Below are 20670 nucleotides of genomic sequence, written 5' to 3'. Positions count from 1 at the left end.
AGGAAACTTTTTTTTTTTAATGACAATCTATAAATCTTTTAACATATTAAGTATCACAAACCTTTTTTTGAATCATTTACCTGATGGTAATAAAAACCACTTAATCAGGGTGGTTAAAGATAAATACCTCCTTTTCGGCATTAAGGTGACCTATCTTAATGTGTTTTTTCCTTTCTCTTTAGTGTGGTGACTTTCACACTTTTAAATTCTGATATTTTCAATTCTATTTCTTTTAAATCTAAATGCTAAATGGGATCCGCCTGAATTCAAAAGCATTGTCACAATGCCTCCAATTCCTCTCTTCTCATTCCCTTTTTAACTGATTTGGTTTTTCCACTCTATTAATAAACTACTTTGATTAAGATTACTGGTGACCTTCATGTTCCTAAATTTGATAGTCAGTTCTCTGTCTTCATTTGTGTTAGCCTGTTATCAGCATTAACACAGTTTGCCACTCCTTCCTTTAATGACTTTCAGGACCTGGACTCGGTTTTTCTCCTACCTCAGTGCATTTGCCTTCTCCGTCTTTAGTGGTTTCTCTTCTCCCTGACACCTCAACATTGCAGTGCTGGGGGAGGTGAAAAGCCTACTTTTCTTCTAACTGCCATATAGTTATTCCATGCACCTATTTTAACATCTCCACTTGCATATCCAAAACACAAAGTTCATGTGTTCGAAACTGAATGCCTGAACTTCCCTTTAAACTTAGAATCTAACAGTGGTCTTTTTATCCTTCCCATTGTTGAAAGCCAAAAACTTGGGTTCTGCCTTCAAAATCCATCAAGAATCAAACCTTTTTGCCACCTTCCTTTCGCTGGTATTACCACTGTCCCAAGTCACTGTCATCTGTCACCTGGAAAATTGCAGAATCAGTTTACCTGGCTTCCATACATGTTCTCCTACAGATTTTTCTCAAAACAGCAGTCAGCACAATCCTTTTAAAATATGTCATATAATGTCACTCCTTTGCTCAAAACTCTCCATTAACTCCCCCAATTCACTAAGTATAAAAGCCAGTCTCTATAATGACTCTACATGTTCTAGCCCTGCATTGCTGTCTCATTTCATTTTTACTAGATTTCTCTTTCCACTTCAGCCACCTTAGCCGCCTTGTTCTTTACCATGCCCTACATACATGCAGTGTAGGACCTTTGCATGTATTGTTCTCTCCACCAGGAAAAGCTCTTCTAGGTATTTATATGGCCGACTCTCTTACCTCCTTCATGTGTTTGGTCAAATGTCATCTTCTCAATGAGGTCTAAAAATGGTTTTAAGATTGAAACCCATCTGCTCCTCCCCAACTCTCCCCACCCTTAATCCTACTCAGTATTTTTCTATAATACCAATTTTTAGGATATATAGCAATATGAAGCAGATAGTGTTTGTTGCTGTGCTCTACCTACCCCCTCACCTCCCAGCCTCTGTTAGAATGTAAGTTTCATAAAGACAAGGGTTTTTGTTTCACTGAGATACATCCCAGATGCCCAGAACAGTGCCTGGTATATAGTAGGCATTTAATAAGTGTTCACTGAATGAGTGAATGAATGGTTTTATGACTTAGTAATGGTTGAAACCCACTTTGAAAACTCAGTTTGAAAAATGCTGGTCTAGTGTGACTCAATCCTTAATTTTCTGCTTGGGGTGCTAGTGTGTATCAACAAACTTTCTGGAATAATTTAAAATTTTCACTTTTTAGTTTTTAGTTAGTTTTGTTCAGTTAGGTTTGGTTTGTCCAAGTACTTGTTGGGAGTCACTCTAATAATAATCTAAATGAAAACATAACAATGCTTTTCTGATATTACCATTTGTGTTCCATAACTTTGAAAGCCTTTCATTTACTGTTAGCAATTTGTACTTCCAGACATTTTTCCAGGCACAAACAGGTATTAAATCATACTATATACGATGTTCCACAACTTGGATTTTTGGTTTTGGAATTTGGCTGGTTTTTGTTGTGTTAGTTATTTGTTTTGCATCTACTATTCTACCATGGACACTGTGTCTTGAGATGCAGTACACGGATGCCAAGCCAGACTGGGTTCACATCACTTTGGTAATTTGTCAATTACGGGACTCTAGTCAAGTTACTTAAGTTTTCTGTGTCTCTGTTTCCTCATTTCTTAACATGGGAGTAATTTTAACTACATCATACAGTATAGTAAAGATCCAGTGTCACCAAAGTACACATGTGTGCATATAAATGGTAGCCATCATGACTAGTATTGCTTCATATTTATCACAGCTATATAAGATCCTCCGTTTTGAAAACACTCTTGTTGATGCCTAAATATCTTCATTTTCTTCTAGCATTTTATGATTGATGGACTAGTTCTTTCCCAAACCCCTATGCCATACTTACGTTTTTATTCTATCTGAAATATATTGAGGTAGTGATCTATTTTTTTCAAACTTGCTATTTCCAGTACATACCATCTCTTCCCCAGTGATCAAATTCCCATATATTCTTCAAGCTCTTTATAGACTCTTGTTCTCACTGTTTCCTGTCTCTTCCTATAAAGTACTGATTTTTAGTTGCTATAGCTTATATCTTTTGATACATTAATAGCCCCACTACACACACTCAAGCATGTACACATTGTTCTTCTTTTAGGAACAATTATTTTTCCAGATAAATTTTGGAATAATTATATTGGGTTTTAAACAAATACCTACTGGAATTTTGTTTCAAAAAGTGTTATAAGTATATATTAATTTGGAATAAATTTGTATCTGTACAGTACTGGGGGTTAGAACTAAAAAATGTCATTTATTCAAGGCTTTCATTTTTTGATATGTGTCACATACTTGTTTATAAAGTATATGGCTGGGGTAGCTGGGTGGCTCAGCGGTTTGGCATTGCCTTCAGCCCAGGGCCTGATCCTGGAGACCCAGGATCAAGTCCCATGTCAGGCTCCCTGCATGGAGCCTGCTTCTCCCTCTGCCTGTGCCTCTGCCTCTCTCTCTCTCTCTCTCTCTCTCTCTGTTTCTCATGAATAAATAAATTCTAAATAAATAAAGTATATGGCTGTGTTTTCCATAGTTTTTGTTGCCATTTTGAACATGCTCTTTTTTCCCGTGATGCAATTTAATAAAAGATGGATTAGGGGCAGCCCAGGTGGCTCAGTGGTTTAGCACCACCTTTGGCCCAGGGTATGATCCTGAAGACCAGGGATTGAGTCCCGCATCAGGCTCCCTGCATGGAGCCTGCCTCTCCCTCTGCCTGTGTGTCTGCCTCTCTCTCTCTCTGTGTCTCTCATGGATAAATAAATAATAAAAAAATCTTAAAAAAAATAAAAGATGGATTACATGTACATGTAAGGTATTAACACAGATATATGTGTATGCATGTCTTACATCCTTCACACTCTTTAATACGCAGTTCTTTTAGATTTCGTAACCTTACAGTCACATCATATGCATATTATAAATTTCATCTTCCTTTAATGTTTGTATCACTTTTTCTTAATTTGTTGTAGCAGCTGGACTCTAGAATGATGTTATTAGATAATAGTGATTATAGCAGGTATATGTTGATTCTATGTATGTATAATTTAATTTAAAAAATTTTTCTGACTTTATTGGGTTGATCACATTATTATCTCTACTTAGCCTTACTTGATGCCCTGTTTTGTATTAAACCAGAGAGCACTTGGGATAGTATAAGATCTTTTGCTACTCTGGAAACTACAAAAACATTATCTTTGGCTAATAATAAAAAGAGTAGTAATTCTCTGAATTACTTAAAGGTTTACATCTGAAGTGAAGGATCTACCCCATCCAAGCAAATATGTTAAAAGTTATGGCTATAAAGTTTGATTTTAAAATTATGTGACATAATGCCATTTTTTTCTTGCACCCTCAAAGTGAATTATAGGCTGGCCTCGCCTTCCTCGATAACTCAGTTTTGTAAGCTGCAAATAGATGCCAGGTGTGGCTGCCTGCAGCCTGGGATACTAGTTCTCAGGGTGCTTCTGATGTGAATTCCACCTCAGCTTCTACCCCTCCCAGCAAGCCAGTGTCAGTAATTCCTTGGACCCTGGAAATGCTGATCTTGGCTATTTAAGCAGGGCTGAAGGTTAGGTATAACAGATTGTTCAAGTCTATCTGACTTCAACTCTCTTAACAGTTTAACTCCATCTGGGCAATAGAAAGCCAGACATTTTAAATCATGTCAAATATAATAAAAAATTAAATGTGTTAGCTTAGTTTTTTTTGACCTGCTAGTTGCCTTTTATTCACAGATAAAATTACTAATACTTTGGATAATTATTTTATTGCTGTAGAAGGAGGAAGAGAAAATTTTATACTTTTTCTTAAAACTAGGTAAAAGTTTACTTTATCCACCCCTACTTACTGACTGGTTTCTATATTTATTGGCTATAGGACATTTAAAAATTTTTTTAGGTCTCAGTTTAAAATTTAGTTGAAGTAACTACTTAATTTCTCAGTAGTCTTAGTCTACTTTATATCTTTTAGTTAGCTTAGTAATATTAGTATTTTTTTCGGGTTTTTTATTATGAAAAATGTCAAACTTACGATGGTTATCTTGTAGAATGGTCCACATTCTGGATTTGTCTCCATGTTCCTTCATGATTAATGTAAGAATTTACAGTCATCGTAGTTTTTCATTATTAGGTCCGTTTGCTGAGAATAATTTTTATACTTGTGTCATGGCACTTAGTAATTACTAATACTAATATTGACCTGATTCCATTTCGTTCTGTTACTGAATATGATCTGAGTGGAGAGATCCTTTAAGTAATGGTTCTGAGAACAGGATCCTAATTTTAGAAGATCTGTGTTCCCTCCATTTCTAACAAAGATTTCCTCTGTGGCCTTGAAGGAGTTATACAACCATTCCACCTGTGCTATATAAAACACAGAGAATTGCTTACCTCTTTTAAAGTTTAGTGGATGTTTATAAAGCCCATAGAAGATAAAAAGCATAGCTAAAATGGTAATAATTAGAGAAATGATTGTGATTTCTTTTTGGAGTCCTTTAAGCCTTCATTTAGCCTAAGTGTTATATCAGCAGATACTGCTGTCTCCTACTTAGATCTGAAGGATAGGAACACTAACCTTAAATGCCTCCTGTGTGGTAAGCACTGTGCCAGAGTCTTCAAATACATCTTCTTGTTTAATTTTTAGGCCTCCATTTAACCTGTGAGATATGTGAATTCTTATTTCCATCTCATTGACAAGGAAACCCAAGGGTCAAAGAGGTGTAGGTTGCTCTGTATTCCAAATGTAGTAGAAGTGCCACTATCGGGCTGTGAGCCCAAGTTTTCTACATTTTCTGAGTTAAGCTTTATTATGAGAAATTTCCTAATACTTCTGAAATGTCACATACACTGAAGAAGATCTCTTTCCTCAAATTTGGTAGCTACTGGTGATGAATCTGTACCATCTTCATCTGACCAGAAGCATTTAATATGCAGCAGTGTTTTTTAAGTATATTGATTTTCCAGTTACAGTATATCTCCTGTCACTGATTCTTTTCTAGGATGTTGGCAAAAGATGAACTGATGACCATTCTTCAGAAATGTTTCAAGATTTTTAAGTCCACTTCTGAAAAGCAGCTTGGGAGCACAGCAAAGAGAATAGAGGAGTTTCTGGCCCAGTTTCAGAATCTTGATGGTGAGAATATAGTATCTTGCCAATTCTACTGGCTATGACAGTCATTTAAATAAAATAACACAGAAAATCCCACTTTCTAATGTTTCAGAGATGAGAGATAAAGTATTTCATGGTCAGCATACCAACCCTCAGAATATCATATCTTGACAATCATAAATAAGACAAGTGGTACTCTTCCAGATTTGGTTTAAACAGTGAAAATCATCAAATGGGCAGGAAAAAGAATTCTTTTCCCAGATGGACAGTTTAGAAGACTTAACTTAAAGGGGGAGAGGGGTAACAAAAAAATAAAAAAGATTGGAGTATCAGGGCATCATAATTAATGACTTGTCAGATTCTTTATGGATTTCAAAAACACTGCATAAATCATTTGTAAGCCTGAAAAATTAATAGCTGTGAACCACTTGCACAGCGATGAGGCTCATTGGTATGCTGATTACCAAAATATGCATGAGGTTGGCTTTAATTGGATTTATAAAAGCTGGAATCTTTCACCCCTAAATGAACTGAGGCAGCCTGGCATACCCTAGTGTTGGAGTGTTAGAATTACTTTGATTTTGCCTGACCGCCACAAGATCATTTCTATTTGCTGAATGCAGGGGTAGCCTGAGTGTGTATGGGTAGCCATGTTGTTTTCTGATGCAGCAGGACTTTTGTGTTCTTAGGGGCACCATGGATTGATATTGATTATTAACTTTTCATGGGCTCTTCTCTTTTGTTATAGGACTAAAGTATGGCATTATTTTGATAAAGCAAAACAAGTGTGCACCCTTTATTTCTCCCTATTTAGGGAAATTTTAATTTGAGAGGTTAGGGGGTTGAGGCAGCTTGTTATGTAGTAAGCACATAGATTGGACATGGCATGGTGAATTTAGTTTATTTGGAATGTCTATATCAATCCTTTCTGTGTTTGACAAGTGTTCCTTTGTCTTAAAAATCCTTTGAATTAAAGGAAACTGCTTTTGCCGAAATCTCTCCATATCTCTCCATAGCTGGAATGCTAGGGAACTGATGAGTGCCTAGTCAATGGAAGATGAAGAGAACGTTCGCTTGCCTGGAGTGACATGAGCAGCCAGAAATGAGAAAATAAAGTAGTAAGAGGGTCTGCTTCAGTTATTTGTAGGCATTGCTCTTTTGTACTACAGAAGAGGTTGAACCATTTTCAAGCCATAAAATATTAAAAGACTAGAAATTAGTATCACAGAAATCATTGAGTTCAGTTATAAACAGAAACTAAAGCCCAGAAAGTGTAACTTGCTCTAGATCCCACAGCTAGCTAGTCCTAGCACCCACCTCTCTTAAACCAGCTCATTGTGTTACTTCCTGTCATTCACAATTTAAATACCCCTTAACTGTGATAACTGGGACAGTGAGGGGACACCCTTAAGGACATAAATAAGGTAAAAGACTTCATATAAAGTAAATTTCAGTCTTTTACAAAATTGGACTTGGATTTTTGTAAAAGAAAACTTTAGATATTGTAATTTTAATTAACAAGCTGGTGAAACAAATTCTGTGGTATGTTAAATAATAGAGGAATGCAGCTTTTAGAAATGGAAAGGTTGGAGATTAAGATGATTAATGTTCGAAAGGTAAAGAATTTTACTTGGGACAAAACTAGTGTCTTGAAGAAATATCTGTATTTCTCTATGCTCAAAATGACATAGTTAACAATAAAAGTAAAATTAAATCTCCCACAATGGACAAGTAGAAATATTTGACTATATGCTATCACTGGTTCCTTTTAACACTTATATTTTACAGTCTGGGTTTAAAATTACAGAAGTAGATCAGAGTGTCATATCAGATCTATTTTTAAGGCTCTGCTATGTGTTAATGATATGGGACAAAGAATTTATTGGATATTTTAACCTTAAATTATGTTTTTCTTGGAACAAGAATTATCCATAGCTATGAAGAAGTTTATTCTTTGAGAAAGTGCAGATTCTATAGCTGCATCCTCTTGTCTTAGATTTAGTCCAAATAAGCCATGTGAATGTGAGGTTCCTAAAACCTGCCTTTACTGGGGAAGGGTTTTTTAGAGCCTCGTGTTCTCTACAGGCACAACTACACCTTTTACCAGATATGGTTTTCTGTTCCCTTTGCTAAGGAACTAAGGTGTACTTTGGGTTTATTTCAAACTCTTTACACACTACCTTTTTCATACTCACATAGCCTTGCATCAAAAATAGTGGATTGGAAGGTTGAGGCCAAGTTTGGCAGGATGTAAGTTTAAATTTGTTTTTTAAAAGCTATTTAAAAGCACAAAAGATTTGGAGCTTTTTGCTCTTGGGTTGTGGGGTTTTGTATGTTTGTACTTTGTTTTGCTTTTATTGTGGTTATGTTTTTAAAATCCAGTAGTTAGTTTTTGGAAGCCATCTTTGCAGCATAATTTATGTAATGTTTATTGACCTTCAGCTTCTGGGAGAAACCATTTATTTAATGGAAACTTGATCCTTTGCCACGTTGAAAAAAAAAATAGATGAAACTTTCTTTTGGAATAGTAGAAATATTTGTTCTCTTTGACTTGAATGGATTTACCCTAGTTGCTGTGTATTGGTTTTGTATTAAAAATCAGAAGCCAAAGAAGAAGAAGATACTTCTGGGTCGCTGTCAAAGGGGCTTCAGAAGACAGACCTCTATCATCTTCAGAAGGTAACTTTTCCTTCCAACTGCATCCTGGCACTTGTTTTTTTCAGCATGTGCTCTAGATTAGTTCTGCCTAAATGTTTTTGTTTTTATTTGAGAGAGAGAGACACAGAGATAGCAAGAGAGAGCACAAGCTGAGAGGAGAGGGAGAAGCAGGCTCCCCATTGAGTAGGGAGCCTGAACCAGGGCTTGATCCCAGGACCCTGGGATCATGACCTGAGCCGAAGGCAGACGCTTAACTGACTGAACCACCCAGGCGCCCCTGTTTTTATTTTTAAGCCACAACCAGAAACAAAGGAGATTTTGTAACTCACTTATAAATTGAACATCCTTTTTATCTGATCCATTGCCATTCTCATTCTGTATTTACAAAGTCTAGAATTTACTAGCCAACGTAGGTGGAAACTGTTCCTTTAGCCTCAGAGAAAAAGAGAATCAACTACTAATAAGGAAAAACTGAACATTGTTGCAACAAGCAATCTGATTACTTATCTGATCTTTGTTTTTTTGTTTGATCAGAGAAATCCAAAAGAGAGAGCCTAACTTTTTTAATGCATATTCAGTAGAGAGCAGAAACTGAGCCACAAGATGTGCAACATAATCTTTTTCAGATCATTCTAACTTTAGGATCTTGGTTGTTCTTAAAAGTAAAGAACCTTCTTTGTATCCTGATACCAAGCTATGATAAATATGGAATAAACATTCAATCAAAGCAAGACAGAGCTACATTGAATTTATTCTATTTTGATGGCCAAAGGCTAAGGGTTTTTTGTTTTTTGTTTTTTTCTTATATTTTTAAGTCCTTTTCTTAATGCAGTAATGGGTTGTGGATTGTGGGCACTCTGCCATATGATGGCAATAAAGTGACTGTCCTTTTTCTTTCCCTGATAATCCATTTTATATATATATATATATATTTTTTTAATATTTATTTATTTATTCATGAGAGACACAGATAGAGACAGAAGCAGAGGGACAAGTGGGCTCCATGCAGGGAGCCCGATGAGGGATTCGATCCCGGCATGCCAGGATCACGCCCTGAGCCAAAGGCAGACACTCAACCTCCGAGCCACCCAGGCATCCCTCATTTGATACATATTTGAAGCAAAATACTTGGAAGGAGAGATTCTTTCTAGACCTTAAAAATAAAATAATAACCCATTTTGATCTGGTTCTTTCTGTGCACATTCTGTATATGGACCCAGCGCTCCCCTGTTAGGAATTTTCTATTGCAGAATCACCAGGAAAAATATGTTCTTTCATCCATAGTCCTTATTGGAAATGAAGGAACTAAGAAGAACAAATAAGAAGCAGACCAGATTTGAAGTACTCAGAGAAAAAGTTGTCAACTTCATTGACAGTCTGGTAAGGTGAGTCTATGGCTCTGAAAAGCTAAAAATCAGGCTGTATTACTAACACTGGGGTAATAGTTGTCCACAGCCAGCCCTGGGCACTTTCTCCTAGATTAGGCTCCCAGTTTAGAATTGTAATTTTGATTCATTTTCCATTCTTATTAGATGTCTGATCAAATGACGGGTTCAGTCTTTACTGAGAGTTCAAGAACACAAATTTAAATTTGATCTAGTTCATTAAGCTGGGGTGGGGGGATGAAAACAGAAAGTGAATGTTTTTCTCCTTTATAATAACAGTGTTTGCATTGCACTTTATCTTTGCTCTATCTTTGCTGGGAGTCTGCTGGATCTGGGCCAAGCCCAGAAGACAGAGCAGGCCAGACGTAATGCCCTCTTATCCAAAGTAAAGGACTTCTAATACCAGTGCAACTTATTGTCAGTTGAGAAATGTACTCATAGTAATTTAGAAGTCCATTAGTCCTGCCTATATTTTAAGATGACTCCTTTTTGGGAAACCCAGATTGTTCTGATTCAAGGATTTCCCAAAAGCCAGTTTTATGTAGGTGTGTGAAATTACCCACCTAAAAGCTGCCTTTCAGCAGTTGGGACATGCCATAGAAAAAAAATGTGAAAAATAAAATGATTTAAGAGCTAAAAAATAGGAAAAAACTTATCATTGCTTATTCTGTTTTTTTAATAGCAGTTCAAACGGCAGGCTAGGCACTGAATATAATCAAGTACTAAAAGGAACAGCTCAGTCCCTGAAGACAGAGAGTAGTTTTCTGATAAATTACTTGTCCTTAAACATGAAAAGTTCTGTTTTCCAGGACAGTGTGGGAACAGAGTCATTGTTCCTAATCCCTGGGGAGAAATCATTAATGTCATAAAAAAAGGTCCAGATGAGCAACCAAGTGTGACAAAAGGAAGATTAAAGTGAGAAATGTGTCATGTACAAGTGATGCAATATAATACTGAACTGACCTACTGACCAGAATTGACCTTTTAGAATGCATACAGTTAACCTTGCCCTACTGGGCTTCGCTGTTTTGGTATTTTCTTGCCCCAAGTTTCTGACTCCTTTCTTTTACCAACTTGTGACTGTTACAGTTAAAAAAAAAAAATGGTTAAAATGTATCTTACCATAATTTAGTACACATTTAGTAGGCCAAATGTCAGGTTCATCTGAATTCCCACAAATTCCACGCTGTAGGCTCTGAAATCAGACAATCATTCCTCTTTGATCTTTGACCTAATTGTGATTTTTTTCCTTTCTGAGAAGTTACTGAAGTAAAGGTGAGTATGACTGAATTGTGCTGCATTGTGAAATCACAAAATTTTCCATACCAGGATTTACAGTCTTTATCAAGATTGACTATCCCAGGCAGGGAGAGATTAGGATTGTAGCATGTCAGAGCTAAAAAAGACTTAAGGAGTCATGTGGAAGCTAAAACCCAGAGAGAAGCTAGAACTTATGCAAAGTCACACAGTCCTGGTCTGCTAATGTCCATCAGAAGTCCCTCTCCATTCTCCATACGGTCTCCAAGAAGGCCTCAATCACAGATGTTTGAACAAGCTTGGAGTCCTTGGAGAAAAGATGTTTGTTAAAGATAAATATAAGCAAGAGACAGGGTTCCTGGTTTACCATGAGGAGCTCCTGAGAAAACTGAAAAAGGCAAATAAAAGTACATGCTCTTTCCTACGTTATACATCAAAATACAAGCTTCAACTTTGTAGCCCTTGTTGATATTAAGTAGTCCCTCCAGATTCCCTCAAAACCTCCTTTCCTGTTTGTTTTTTTTAGATTTTATTTTATTTATGTATTCAGAGAGAGAGAGAGGCAGAGTCACAGGTAAAGGGAGAAGCAGGCCCCACGCAGGGAGCCCAATGTGGGACTCGATCCCTGGTCTCCAGGATCACACCCCCTGCGCCACCGGGGCTGCCCCCTCTCCTGTTAATGAACTCTAATCTGAATCCAAAAGGAGCACCATGCAGAGCTCTAGTCTAGTGCTAGGCGCACTGCTTATTTCTTATAGCAAGTAAGCTTCAAAGTAGATTCCTTTGCTACTCTCCACATTTGCAGTTGGACAAAAAGTCTAATGTATGATATTTTGTCACTGGTGGGGGTGATGGCAAAGAGAAGAGTTTTAAATAGTCCTCCGATTTTTTGGATGTCTTGTTCATCATTTAGGCTTCAACTAATGTAGCAGGCCAGTGTAAACCAAATACAGGCAAAAATTTTATTTTGCCTCTGATGGAGGTTCTTTGAGGATATCCAAAATGGCCTTTTGCCTTGGAAATTAACTGAATTTCTAAACGTTAGATGTTAAAAGGGAGGAGTACAAATGTGAGATAATTTTTCTGACATTGACTCTGCTTGTCTTGGTTTCCAGTCCTTATTACATAGCAGGACTTCAACAGGGTCTTTTTTTTTTTTTTTTTAAGATTTTATTTATTTATCCATGAGAGACACAGAGAGAAAGGCAGAAATATAAGCAGAGGGAGAAGCAGGCTCCCTGCAGGGCGCCCGATGCTGGAATCAATCCTAGGACCCCAGGATCCTAGGACCCCAGGATCACGACCTGAGCCAAAGGCAGATACTCAACCACTGAGCCACCCAGGCGCCCCCTCAACAGGGTCTTTTAATGACAGTCATTGTAACAATTGGGGAAACAGCCTGAGGTTGGTGTAGGAAGAGTTCATGGCCAGAAATTACAAATGGGTAGCTAGCCAGCTAGGGAGGCAGTTGATGTTACAAAACCCATGCCAGAGGCTACAGCTAAATTTATCTTGAGTAAGAGTACTTAAGGTATAGAATGCTGAGCCTTAGGCCCAAGTCAGAATCGTACGCTTTGCAAAACGGGTTTTATTGTGAGTAACTCTAGGGAAGGAGCAGGAGGCAGGAGTTCCTGAGATGGGGAGGAGTGATGTACATGGTTAATACCCTCTTCACTTCCTCTCTTCCTCAAAGCCGCTGACCACAATGGGTGGAGCAAGTGTAGTGGGATTTTCTCCCAGGACAAGAGAAGGGACAACAGGAAGAAAAGGGTAATTTCCCTGGTGGCTGGGCCTGAGGCCGCTGCTTTGTTCTGCCTGCGCTTGGTGGGAAACGGTGGGAAACTGCACGGACACATATCTGGCCTGTGGCCAAAATATTTAAAGCCCAGGACTACACTAAGCCCCCCAATTTTTTTTTAAAAGATTTTATTCACTTATTCATGATAGAGAGAGAGAAAGAGAGAGACAACCAGACTCCACCGGGAGCCCAACACGGGACTTGATCCCAGGATCGCACCCTAGGCCAAAGGCAGGCGCTAAACCACTGAGCCACCCAGGGATCCCCAAGCCCCCCAATTTTTATGAAGGCCTGTGAGCTAACAACTTTAATCAAGTTAGTGACTTATTACTCTTACCTTTGGGTTGTGTTTGCCAGAATTTCTCTCTTCCAATTTGCTAACCTCCACACCAAAAGTGATGTCACTGTCATGGCACAGGCAAGCTGATAGGCTCATTAGACACTGAAAGTGAACTGTTCTTTGTATTTATTTACTTTTTTTTTAAGATTTTAATTATTTATTTGAGACAGAGCACAAGCAGGGGGAGAAGCAGAGAGAGGGAGAAGCAAGCTCTCTGCTGAGCGGGGAGCCCGATACGGAGCTCCATCCCAGGACCCTGGGATCATGACCTGAGCCACCCAGGTTCTCCTGAAAGTGAACTTTATAATGCTTTATTTCCCTCATTCAGATTTCATTAAAATCAGGTTGTCCTCTAACCCGTAAAAGAAAAAACCCAAGTTATAGTGGTTTTTCTAATTGAAATTTTGAAGATGAACAATTTGCTTGTTTTCCAATATTTTGAAGCTAAAATTTAGTCTTTTCTGCCTTCTAATGTAAAATTTAATTCTAACATATAAAGAACCTTTCAGGTATCATTTCTATGAAACATATCAATTAAAACATTTTCTGTGATCCAAAAAGAATTTCCTAAACTCAATCCTAGGCCTGAGGCCTGTGTTTAAACACTGTCAAGAGTTAAATGTCAACTATGGTAAGGAATGTGGCTATCTCAGCTTTCCAAATAATTATTTTAAGAAAGTATTCATTAATGCTGTAAGAAGTTCAACCTTTGTGGTTTTGAACAGAAATATAACTTATGTACATTTGTACCTAAAGGCTTAAATCAGAACTGAAATACAGTTTCTTAAATTCTGGTGAATATGAAAGCTTTAAAAAATACTTTATGTAAGAGGTACAATTCTGAGTGAACCTGTACGAACTCTGCTATTTGGCTTTTGTTTCATTTGTTTTTGGTTGTTGATTTTGCCTTTTAATAGCTCAGTCTTCCACAGAAGATTGACCAAAATGTTATAATGAACATTATCTTATCTAAAAGCTGATACCTCACTTTGGCTGTTTCAGAGAATATCTTCTGCCTCCAGAGACACAGCCTCTGCATGAGGTGGTGTACTTTACTGCTGGTCACACCCTGCGTGAACACCTGAATGCTGCTCCAAGAATCGCTCTCCACACTGCACTCAACAATCCTTATTATTATCTCAAGGTAAAAAGCAAATTCATTACTGACAGTTTAGTTCAGACAGTCTTTACCACAAAAATTTGCAGTCCTAACTAGTGGGGAGTTGGTAGCACAGGATTATCTCTTTCAGGTTTAAAAAAAAATCTTTAGACTTTAGAGGGCATTTTCTAAGCCAGTGAAGATTCCAATCAGTAGGCCACTAATGCTGCCAACTTTTGATGGTCTGTACATGTCTTCCATGTGATCAAACCAGGTCACAGCGGGCACTAAGATTCCAGAGTATCCTATTCTTGTGAAAATAAATGTTTTCCTACAGACATAACAGATCATGGGTCAAAAAATATGGTCTAATGAAATTACAAGGATCCAAATGGTTGTTTCTGATGAAAGATATAAGTACTTTGGGGTTTTGTCATGGATTTTAAACCCAAAGATCACTCTGAGTATCTCAAGAGCTGAGTATAGAGGATAGCCAGCAACCTGCCAGGGACAAAACTCCTAAAATCCAGAATTTGCTAGTTCTAAGAAGCTATTCTTTAAACAGAGTTCAAGAGAGTTCAGAATTTTAAAAACTCTCTTACGGGACCAGGTCAAGTCATCATTTAAACATTTCTGTAAGCTACATTTCAAGCTTATGTATACATGGAATTAGACAATTTGCTAATAAGTTAACTTGTTACAAACTCAGCTAAGCACCTAGAAATCTTGCCACAAAAAATACTTAAGAAATGACTCCATAAAATCTATGAAGAATGTTCCAAATGTATTGGTTTCTTACTTCAAAATTGCACTAAAAAAAAAACCCAAAAAACCAAAAACAAAATTGCACTCAAGCTAGCATGCTAATAAGCATTACAAGAGAATATGGAGTAGAAAGATACAAGTCAATGGTTTTCAATAATGGTGGTAGTGAAGAGCTTGAATAATTTCATATATAAAACACAAAATATTTTTATTATATAAACCACAAATTAAAATTCTTCTTTAGTGGTAGGTCACTTAAGAGATCTGGTATGATTTTAGGAGTCATTGGGAGGATATATCACAATCTCTGTGTATGTTTGTGTGAGACAGTTTCTCAGTAAGAACCATGGATTTCAAATAAGTTAAAAAAAACACTGATTTTTGGGGTGCCTGGGTAGCTCAGTTGGTGAAGTGCCAACTCTTAAGTTTCCTCTCAGGCTGTGATTTCAGGGTTGTAAGATCAAGCCCCTCTCCTCTGCCTGCCTCCCAATGAATTAATAAATCTTTAATTTAAAAAAACCCAATTGTTTACCTAAGGGTTAGTTAGGATCTGCAGCATTTAACAACAGTCTTTGAGAGACAACTTACAGCTCTGGTAGTGATGTGTTGGTATTAATAAGGATAACTATTCCTATAATTACAAGTGTTGGAAGTGGCTGAAAATCCCCAGGGAAATCCATAAACTTTTTATGGAAACCAGAAATGCATTAGGATCTCAGAAATTAATAATGTATGATTAAAATGAAAAAAAGAAATAATTTGATTAAAAGGAAACATGCTTTTCTTCTGATCCTGAGTATTCTTCTAGTGACTAGGAGCTAAGGGGATTATGACTGACAACTTAATCCTAAACAAGAAACTAGGTAACTAATTGGAGAGTAAAATGCAACTCAATAAATAAAGGAACTCAAAGACTCCACTTACTGGCTTACTAAATTTAGTTTAGGGGTTCATTAATGTCTGCATTTCTAAGACATAGTCATCTTAGTTTACTGTTTTTTGTTTTTTTTTTTTTTTTTTTTAGAATGAAGCACTGAAAAGTGAAGAAGGCTGCATTCCAAATGTCGCCCCAGACATCTGCATAGCATATAAACTGCACCTAGAGTGTAGCAGGCTAATCAACCTTGTAGACTGGTCAGAGGTAGGTCAGGGGGAACAGAGTAAGCTATTTGTCTAACCATCCATGACAGTTCTCCTGGGGTTTTTTAACTTTTAGGGCTTTGAAACTCCTCTTTCTTTTCTTTTCTTTCTTTAACGCCCTGTTCTTTTGTTTGGAAAGCATAAATCACTTCATACTGCAAAATCTCCTCCAGAAGAGCAGTTAACTGCTTAACAGTCTCACCCCAAGTCCCCTGCACTCTGATTCCACATACCTCAACCAAGCCAATTCTACATTCATGCTAGGTCAAAATAAGTATGTGATTTAAAGCCACAATTAACAGTAAGCAAAAGCTAAACAGTTTAGGTTGGTTCTGTTTTTCACAAAATAAAGGTGCATTATTAACTAGCATTTCCTTTATCACAAAAAAGAAAAAATATTAGAATAACTATACTATACAACAGATTTAGCAATCAGGAAGTACAAGGAATACTTGGCAAGGCAGTGGAAGACAACAATTAAGATAAACAATTTCTTTCCATCCTCAGAAGAGCATTACAAAGTTAACTCTTTTGAAGGTCTTATTTAACAGATGTCACCATTTAAAAATATGATAATTGGCACCTTCTAAGATGAGAAGTTTTGAGAATCTGGAATTTGGTGTAATATTTTTAAAAATGTACCAGCTATCATCAGCAGCAGTGCTTGACCTGCTTCATACAGTCATCAAGTGCAATAAAAGATATTTGGCAGTGGTAGAGATTTTTATTTTCTTCTGTCTTGTCTCTCAAAAGGCTTTTGCAACAGTTGTGACAGCTGCTGAAAAAATGGATGCAGATTCTGCAACCTCAGAAGAAAGGAATGAAATTATCCAGTATCCTTTTAACAAATCAGTTTTGTAACATTCAAGTATACATGGAGTATAGAAGTTTACAGTTTCCCTAGACCTACAATATTTATAAAGATGTGCTCCAAACCACTTTATTATTTAATATTAACCACACCATCCCAGAATAACTTGTTTCTACGTATCTATTCTGATTTTAACCTAAAATGAGACCTAACGTAAAATATTTGGTCTAAAACTTCTATCAAGGTTATACTCCACAATTCAGCAACAATGTCAAAAAACTATTATTCTGTCTTTCTATGGTGAGTAGATACTTTTAAGTAGTTAAAGGGGGAGCAATTTTCATACTGTATGAAAAATTAGAATTATGTAAGCATTAAGTACTTTACCATTCATGTCTTATTGAAGTGGATTCTAATTACATTTGTTCCTTTCCAGTAAGGATTAAAATTTAATTTAGCATATGTATTTGAACTGTACTTAACAGGTGATGTTTTAACATTGAGATTTTAAAATTTGTCAAAAAATTTAACAGTGAATTTCCTTAGCCACAGCCTTCAGTGCTCGGTTTATTAGAGCTGTTTCTGAACTAGAACTTTTAGGATTTATAAAACCTACCAAACAGAAGACTGACCATGTGGCAAGGCTAACATGGGGAGGCTGCTAGAAAGCCATGGAATGAAGCCAGAAGTATCACATTAAGCTTAAGAGAAAAATGAGACCAGGCATATTTACATACCACCGGAAGACTCTTGGTGAGAAATGTGTAATCCTTGTGTGTGTTTGATCAGAAAGTACTGTTAACCCAAACAGGAATATATCAGAAACACCTCTGGAGTACTTTAGAACCCAACAAATGACATGCTTATTACATTGTAACTACAACCTCCTCCACATTATCACTGTAATTTTCATAGTCATTACTAAATTATAAATTGTTCTTGAGCAGTTTACAGAGGTAATAAATGCCTTTATCCACGAATATTAAATTTGTTACAGTTGATTTCATATCACTCATTTCTGCTCCCCTAGTTTTTTGGACTGGCATTCCTCACTTTAGTAAATTGTATAGTAAGAAAGACAACTATCCTACAGGATTTCTCCTAATGACTATATAGGTTCTAAAACTGCCTCTGCTGCCCCATTTCTTTTAGTCTGAAAACTTAAAAAAAAATCCCAAGCTCTTTGGCTTTATGTTTAAAGGGAGTAAATATTCTACTTTAGGATGACCCATCATGGATCCTTTAAGACCTTTACCAATCACATTTCAATCTTGTAAAATCTAAATGAGGAAAAAGTAAATCCCAAATGGAATGACATCTGGATTTCTTCCATGACAAGAACTCATCAAGACAATGAAACAAAGATACACCAAATTCATTATTTAATGTTTTAAATCCCATGAGAATTCCGGGACATAGCTTTAAGAGTATTCACTAATTTATCAAAATTACCAATGCAAATATGACAAGGAAAAAAAATCCAAATTCAGTAAAATCTTGGTTCACAAATATAATATTAGTAAGCTATGTAATTGTAGGCCTTTCTTGTGTATGCTTTGAGGACAAATTTAATGCAGGTTTTAAAATTTATTATAAATAAATTTGATAGTTTAAATAATTCTAGAGTGTAAAGGATATGTCATACAGGGTGGAGTATTTTTATCCTCTGACAACATGAGGGCTGAGATGACATTAATGGGTAACTGCCCCCTTCTCCCTCTTCCTGTCCCAAAAACACACAAAAAAGTGTTAGATGTACTGTATCCCTCCCAAATTATAAAATGTTGCTAGGCTCAAAAAGGGAAATAACTACATGCCAGAACAAAAGGCATCTAGCCCTGTAGAACTTTGAGACAATTACCAGAATTACATTACTGAGATAAATGTCTTCTCATCTAAAAGATGCCAGGATTTCTTACTGAGCCATAGACATAAATACATATGTGCACAAAGAGCTGTCAACTTGGAAATTAAGGAACTTATGATATGCAAACACAAACATCACTACCATATGGAAGAAACTGGACAAATAAATAGAGGCTTTTGACACTTGGGAATCCATATGTGAAAGGCAGAGAGCCTCTGCCAAATGGGTAGGTATGATTGGAGCAGAGAATCCATTTTTATTCTGTGAAGTCTCCATGACTTGACAGCAACTAGCTTTTTTTTTTTTTTTTTAAATATTCTAAAATTTTAAATAGTCATTCCCCCCTCCAGTCACATGTGCTCTCACCATGTTTCATTTTTAATAACATTTGGTAAAATCTAAGGAAAGAATGTATGGATGATTTTGAGCATTTTCTACTTACTACCTATTTAAGTAAGGCTGTCAGAAATGGGAGAGCTTTTCCAGTATTCTGTGCTAATTAATGTGAAGACACCATCAATATCTACAATGTGATTTCTTCCAGCTTTCAAATGGTGCCAATGAGCACCAGAGAAAATTATGACTAGAAACTATGAATTTCAACAAAACTCATATAGTAATATGCTTACACGGTAAGGTACAGAGGAACTGGTCTCATACAGACCAGATTTATCTCTGAGTAGGAGTAGCCCTGCTTTTTCTTTTGCTGGGCATTTAATTGAATTCATGCTACTACCTAAATGCATATTATAGAGTGAACTACTTTTTCTTACTACCTACGATTAGGATGGAAATTAGTGTTTTTAGAGTGAATACCCGAAAAAACCATAAAATTAAACTCACGAAGCTCATTTATTGCGATCATTATGGAGCACAAACCCCTCAAAGCCAGCCCTATTTTAAGCATCACCTCAATTCTGTGTCCATTACTTAATACAGTAAAACTTCATCCAAAACACCTTACAAATGGGATATTCTGATTGACTAAATCTTTGTTCAGTAAAATACTAGTCTGCAAACCCTAGAGCAGTTTGAAATTTGTTCAAAAACTTTATGGAGTGCATTCCATACTCTAGCCACTGTGATACTCATGTGAACAAAGATTTTTGCCCTCCTTGCAGAGGGAGCAGAACAGAGAATTATATTGTAGGTTACGGGAAAAAAAACAAAACCAGTATATCATCCTCCAGTTTTAAAACAGTGGTCACAGCAGGTCTCATTGAGAGGAGTTTGTGAACTCAAAATTGGTAAAAGATTTACTTGTGAAGTTCTATGGAAGTGCACTGTGAGTAAGAGAATAGCAGTAACAAAAGGTCTTTAGGCAGGAGTATGCAAACTACTTGGGAGGACCAGCGGGGCTGGCCAATATGGGATAGGCAGGGTGAGCAGATGGGAGACAAGAATTAAATAAGGGAGGGGGGGATAGAGTACATGTAATTTAAGGCCCTGTAGACCACGGTAAAGTCTTGATTTTTAATCAGGTAGGAAGCCATCTAATCTAAGTAAAAGACTTAGAGCTTTAAGTGATCACTCTGCTAGAAGAGTAGACTGGAATGGTTGGTGAGGAGACAAAGATGAATGAAGCAAAAATAATGACCAATTAGGCAATCACTGAATGGTCTAAGCAAGACAAAATATAGTAGAAATGGTGAGACTTTAGAATGGAACCAAGATTTGATGGACTTTTTGTCTGCAGAACTAGAATAGAGATGCCATTAACTGGGGATGATGATCAGGATGGTAAAGTCAAGAGGCAAAGGTAAGTTTGGTTTTAGACCTAAGTTTTGAGACTTCTATTAGATATCCAAGTGGAAATGTCTCCATAGAGAGGTGAATATATAATCTTATGTCTCTCTAGGATGAGATGTGATCACCAAAAGGAGTATGAACAGAGGCGGCAAGGAGGCCAAGGTCAAACTCTGGGACAGATGTTGGTT

At 36.8% G+C, this 20670-nt stretch overlaps 1 protein-coding gene across 5 annotated transcripts in view; it reads left to right on the top strand.

The window, feature by feature from the left end:
• Positions 1-17853, top strand: part of ORC3 (origin recognition complex subunit 3) — a 61034-nt gene extending 43181 nt beyond the window's left edge. For 4 of the 5 annotated variants that reach the window (XM_077903119.1, XM_077903118.1, XM_077903122.1 and 1 more), the window contains 7 exons: positions 5504-5637; positions 8216-8292; positions 9556-9656; positions 14054-14195; positions 15940-16056; positions 16809-16888; positions 17426-17853. In XM_077903119.1, coding sequence (XP_077759245.1) covers positions 5504-5637; positions 8216-8292; positions 9556-9656; positions 14054-14195; positions 15940-16056; positions 16809-16888; positions 17426-17531 — 757 coding nt within the window. In that variant the 3' untranslated portion in view covers positions 17532-17853. Of the gene's footprint in view, positions 1-5503; positions 5638-8215; positions 8293-9555; positions 9657-14053; positions 14196-15939; positions 16057-16808; positions 16889-17418 lie in introns of all 5 variants that reach the window. The other variant, XM_077903120.1, reaches the window with a different exon arrangement.
• Positions 17854-20670: the final 2817 nt, after the last annotated feature.

This window comes from Canis aureus, chromosome 7 (genome assembly GCF_053574225.1).
Source record: "Canis aureus isolate CA01 chromosome 7, VMU_Caureus_v.1.0, whole genome shotgun sequence".
In the NCBI taxonomy this organism is placed as follows: domain Eukaryota; kingdom Metazoa; phylum Chordata; class Mammalia; order Carnivora; family Canidae; genus Canis; species Canis aureus.
The sequence above is the reverse complement of the archived record's forward strand: the minus strand, read 5'-3'. Positions and strand labels throughout refer to the sequence as shown.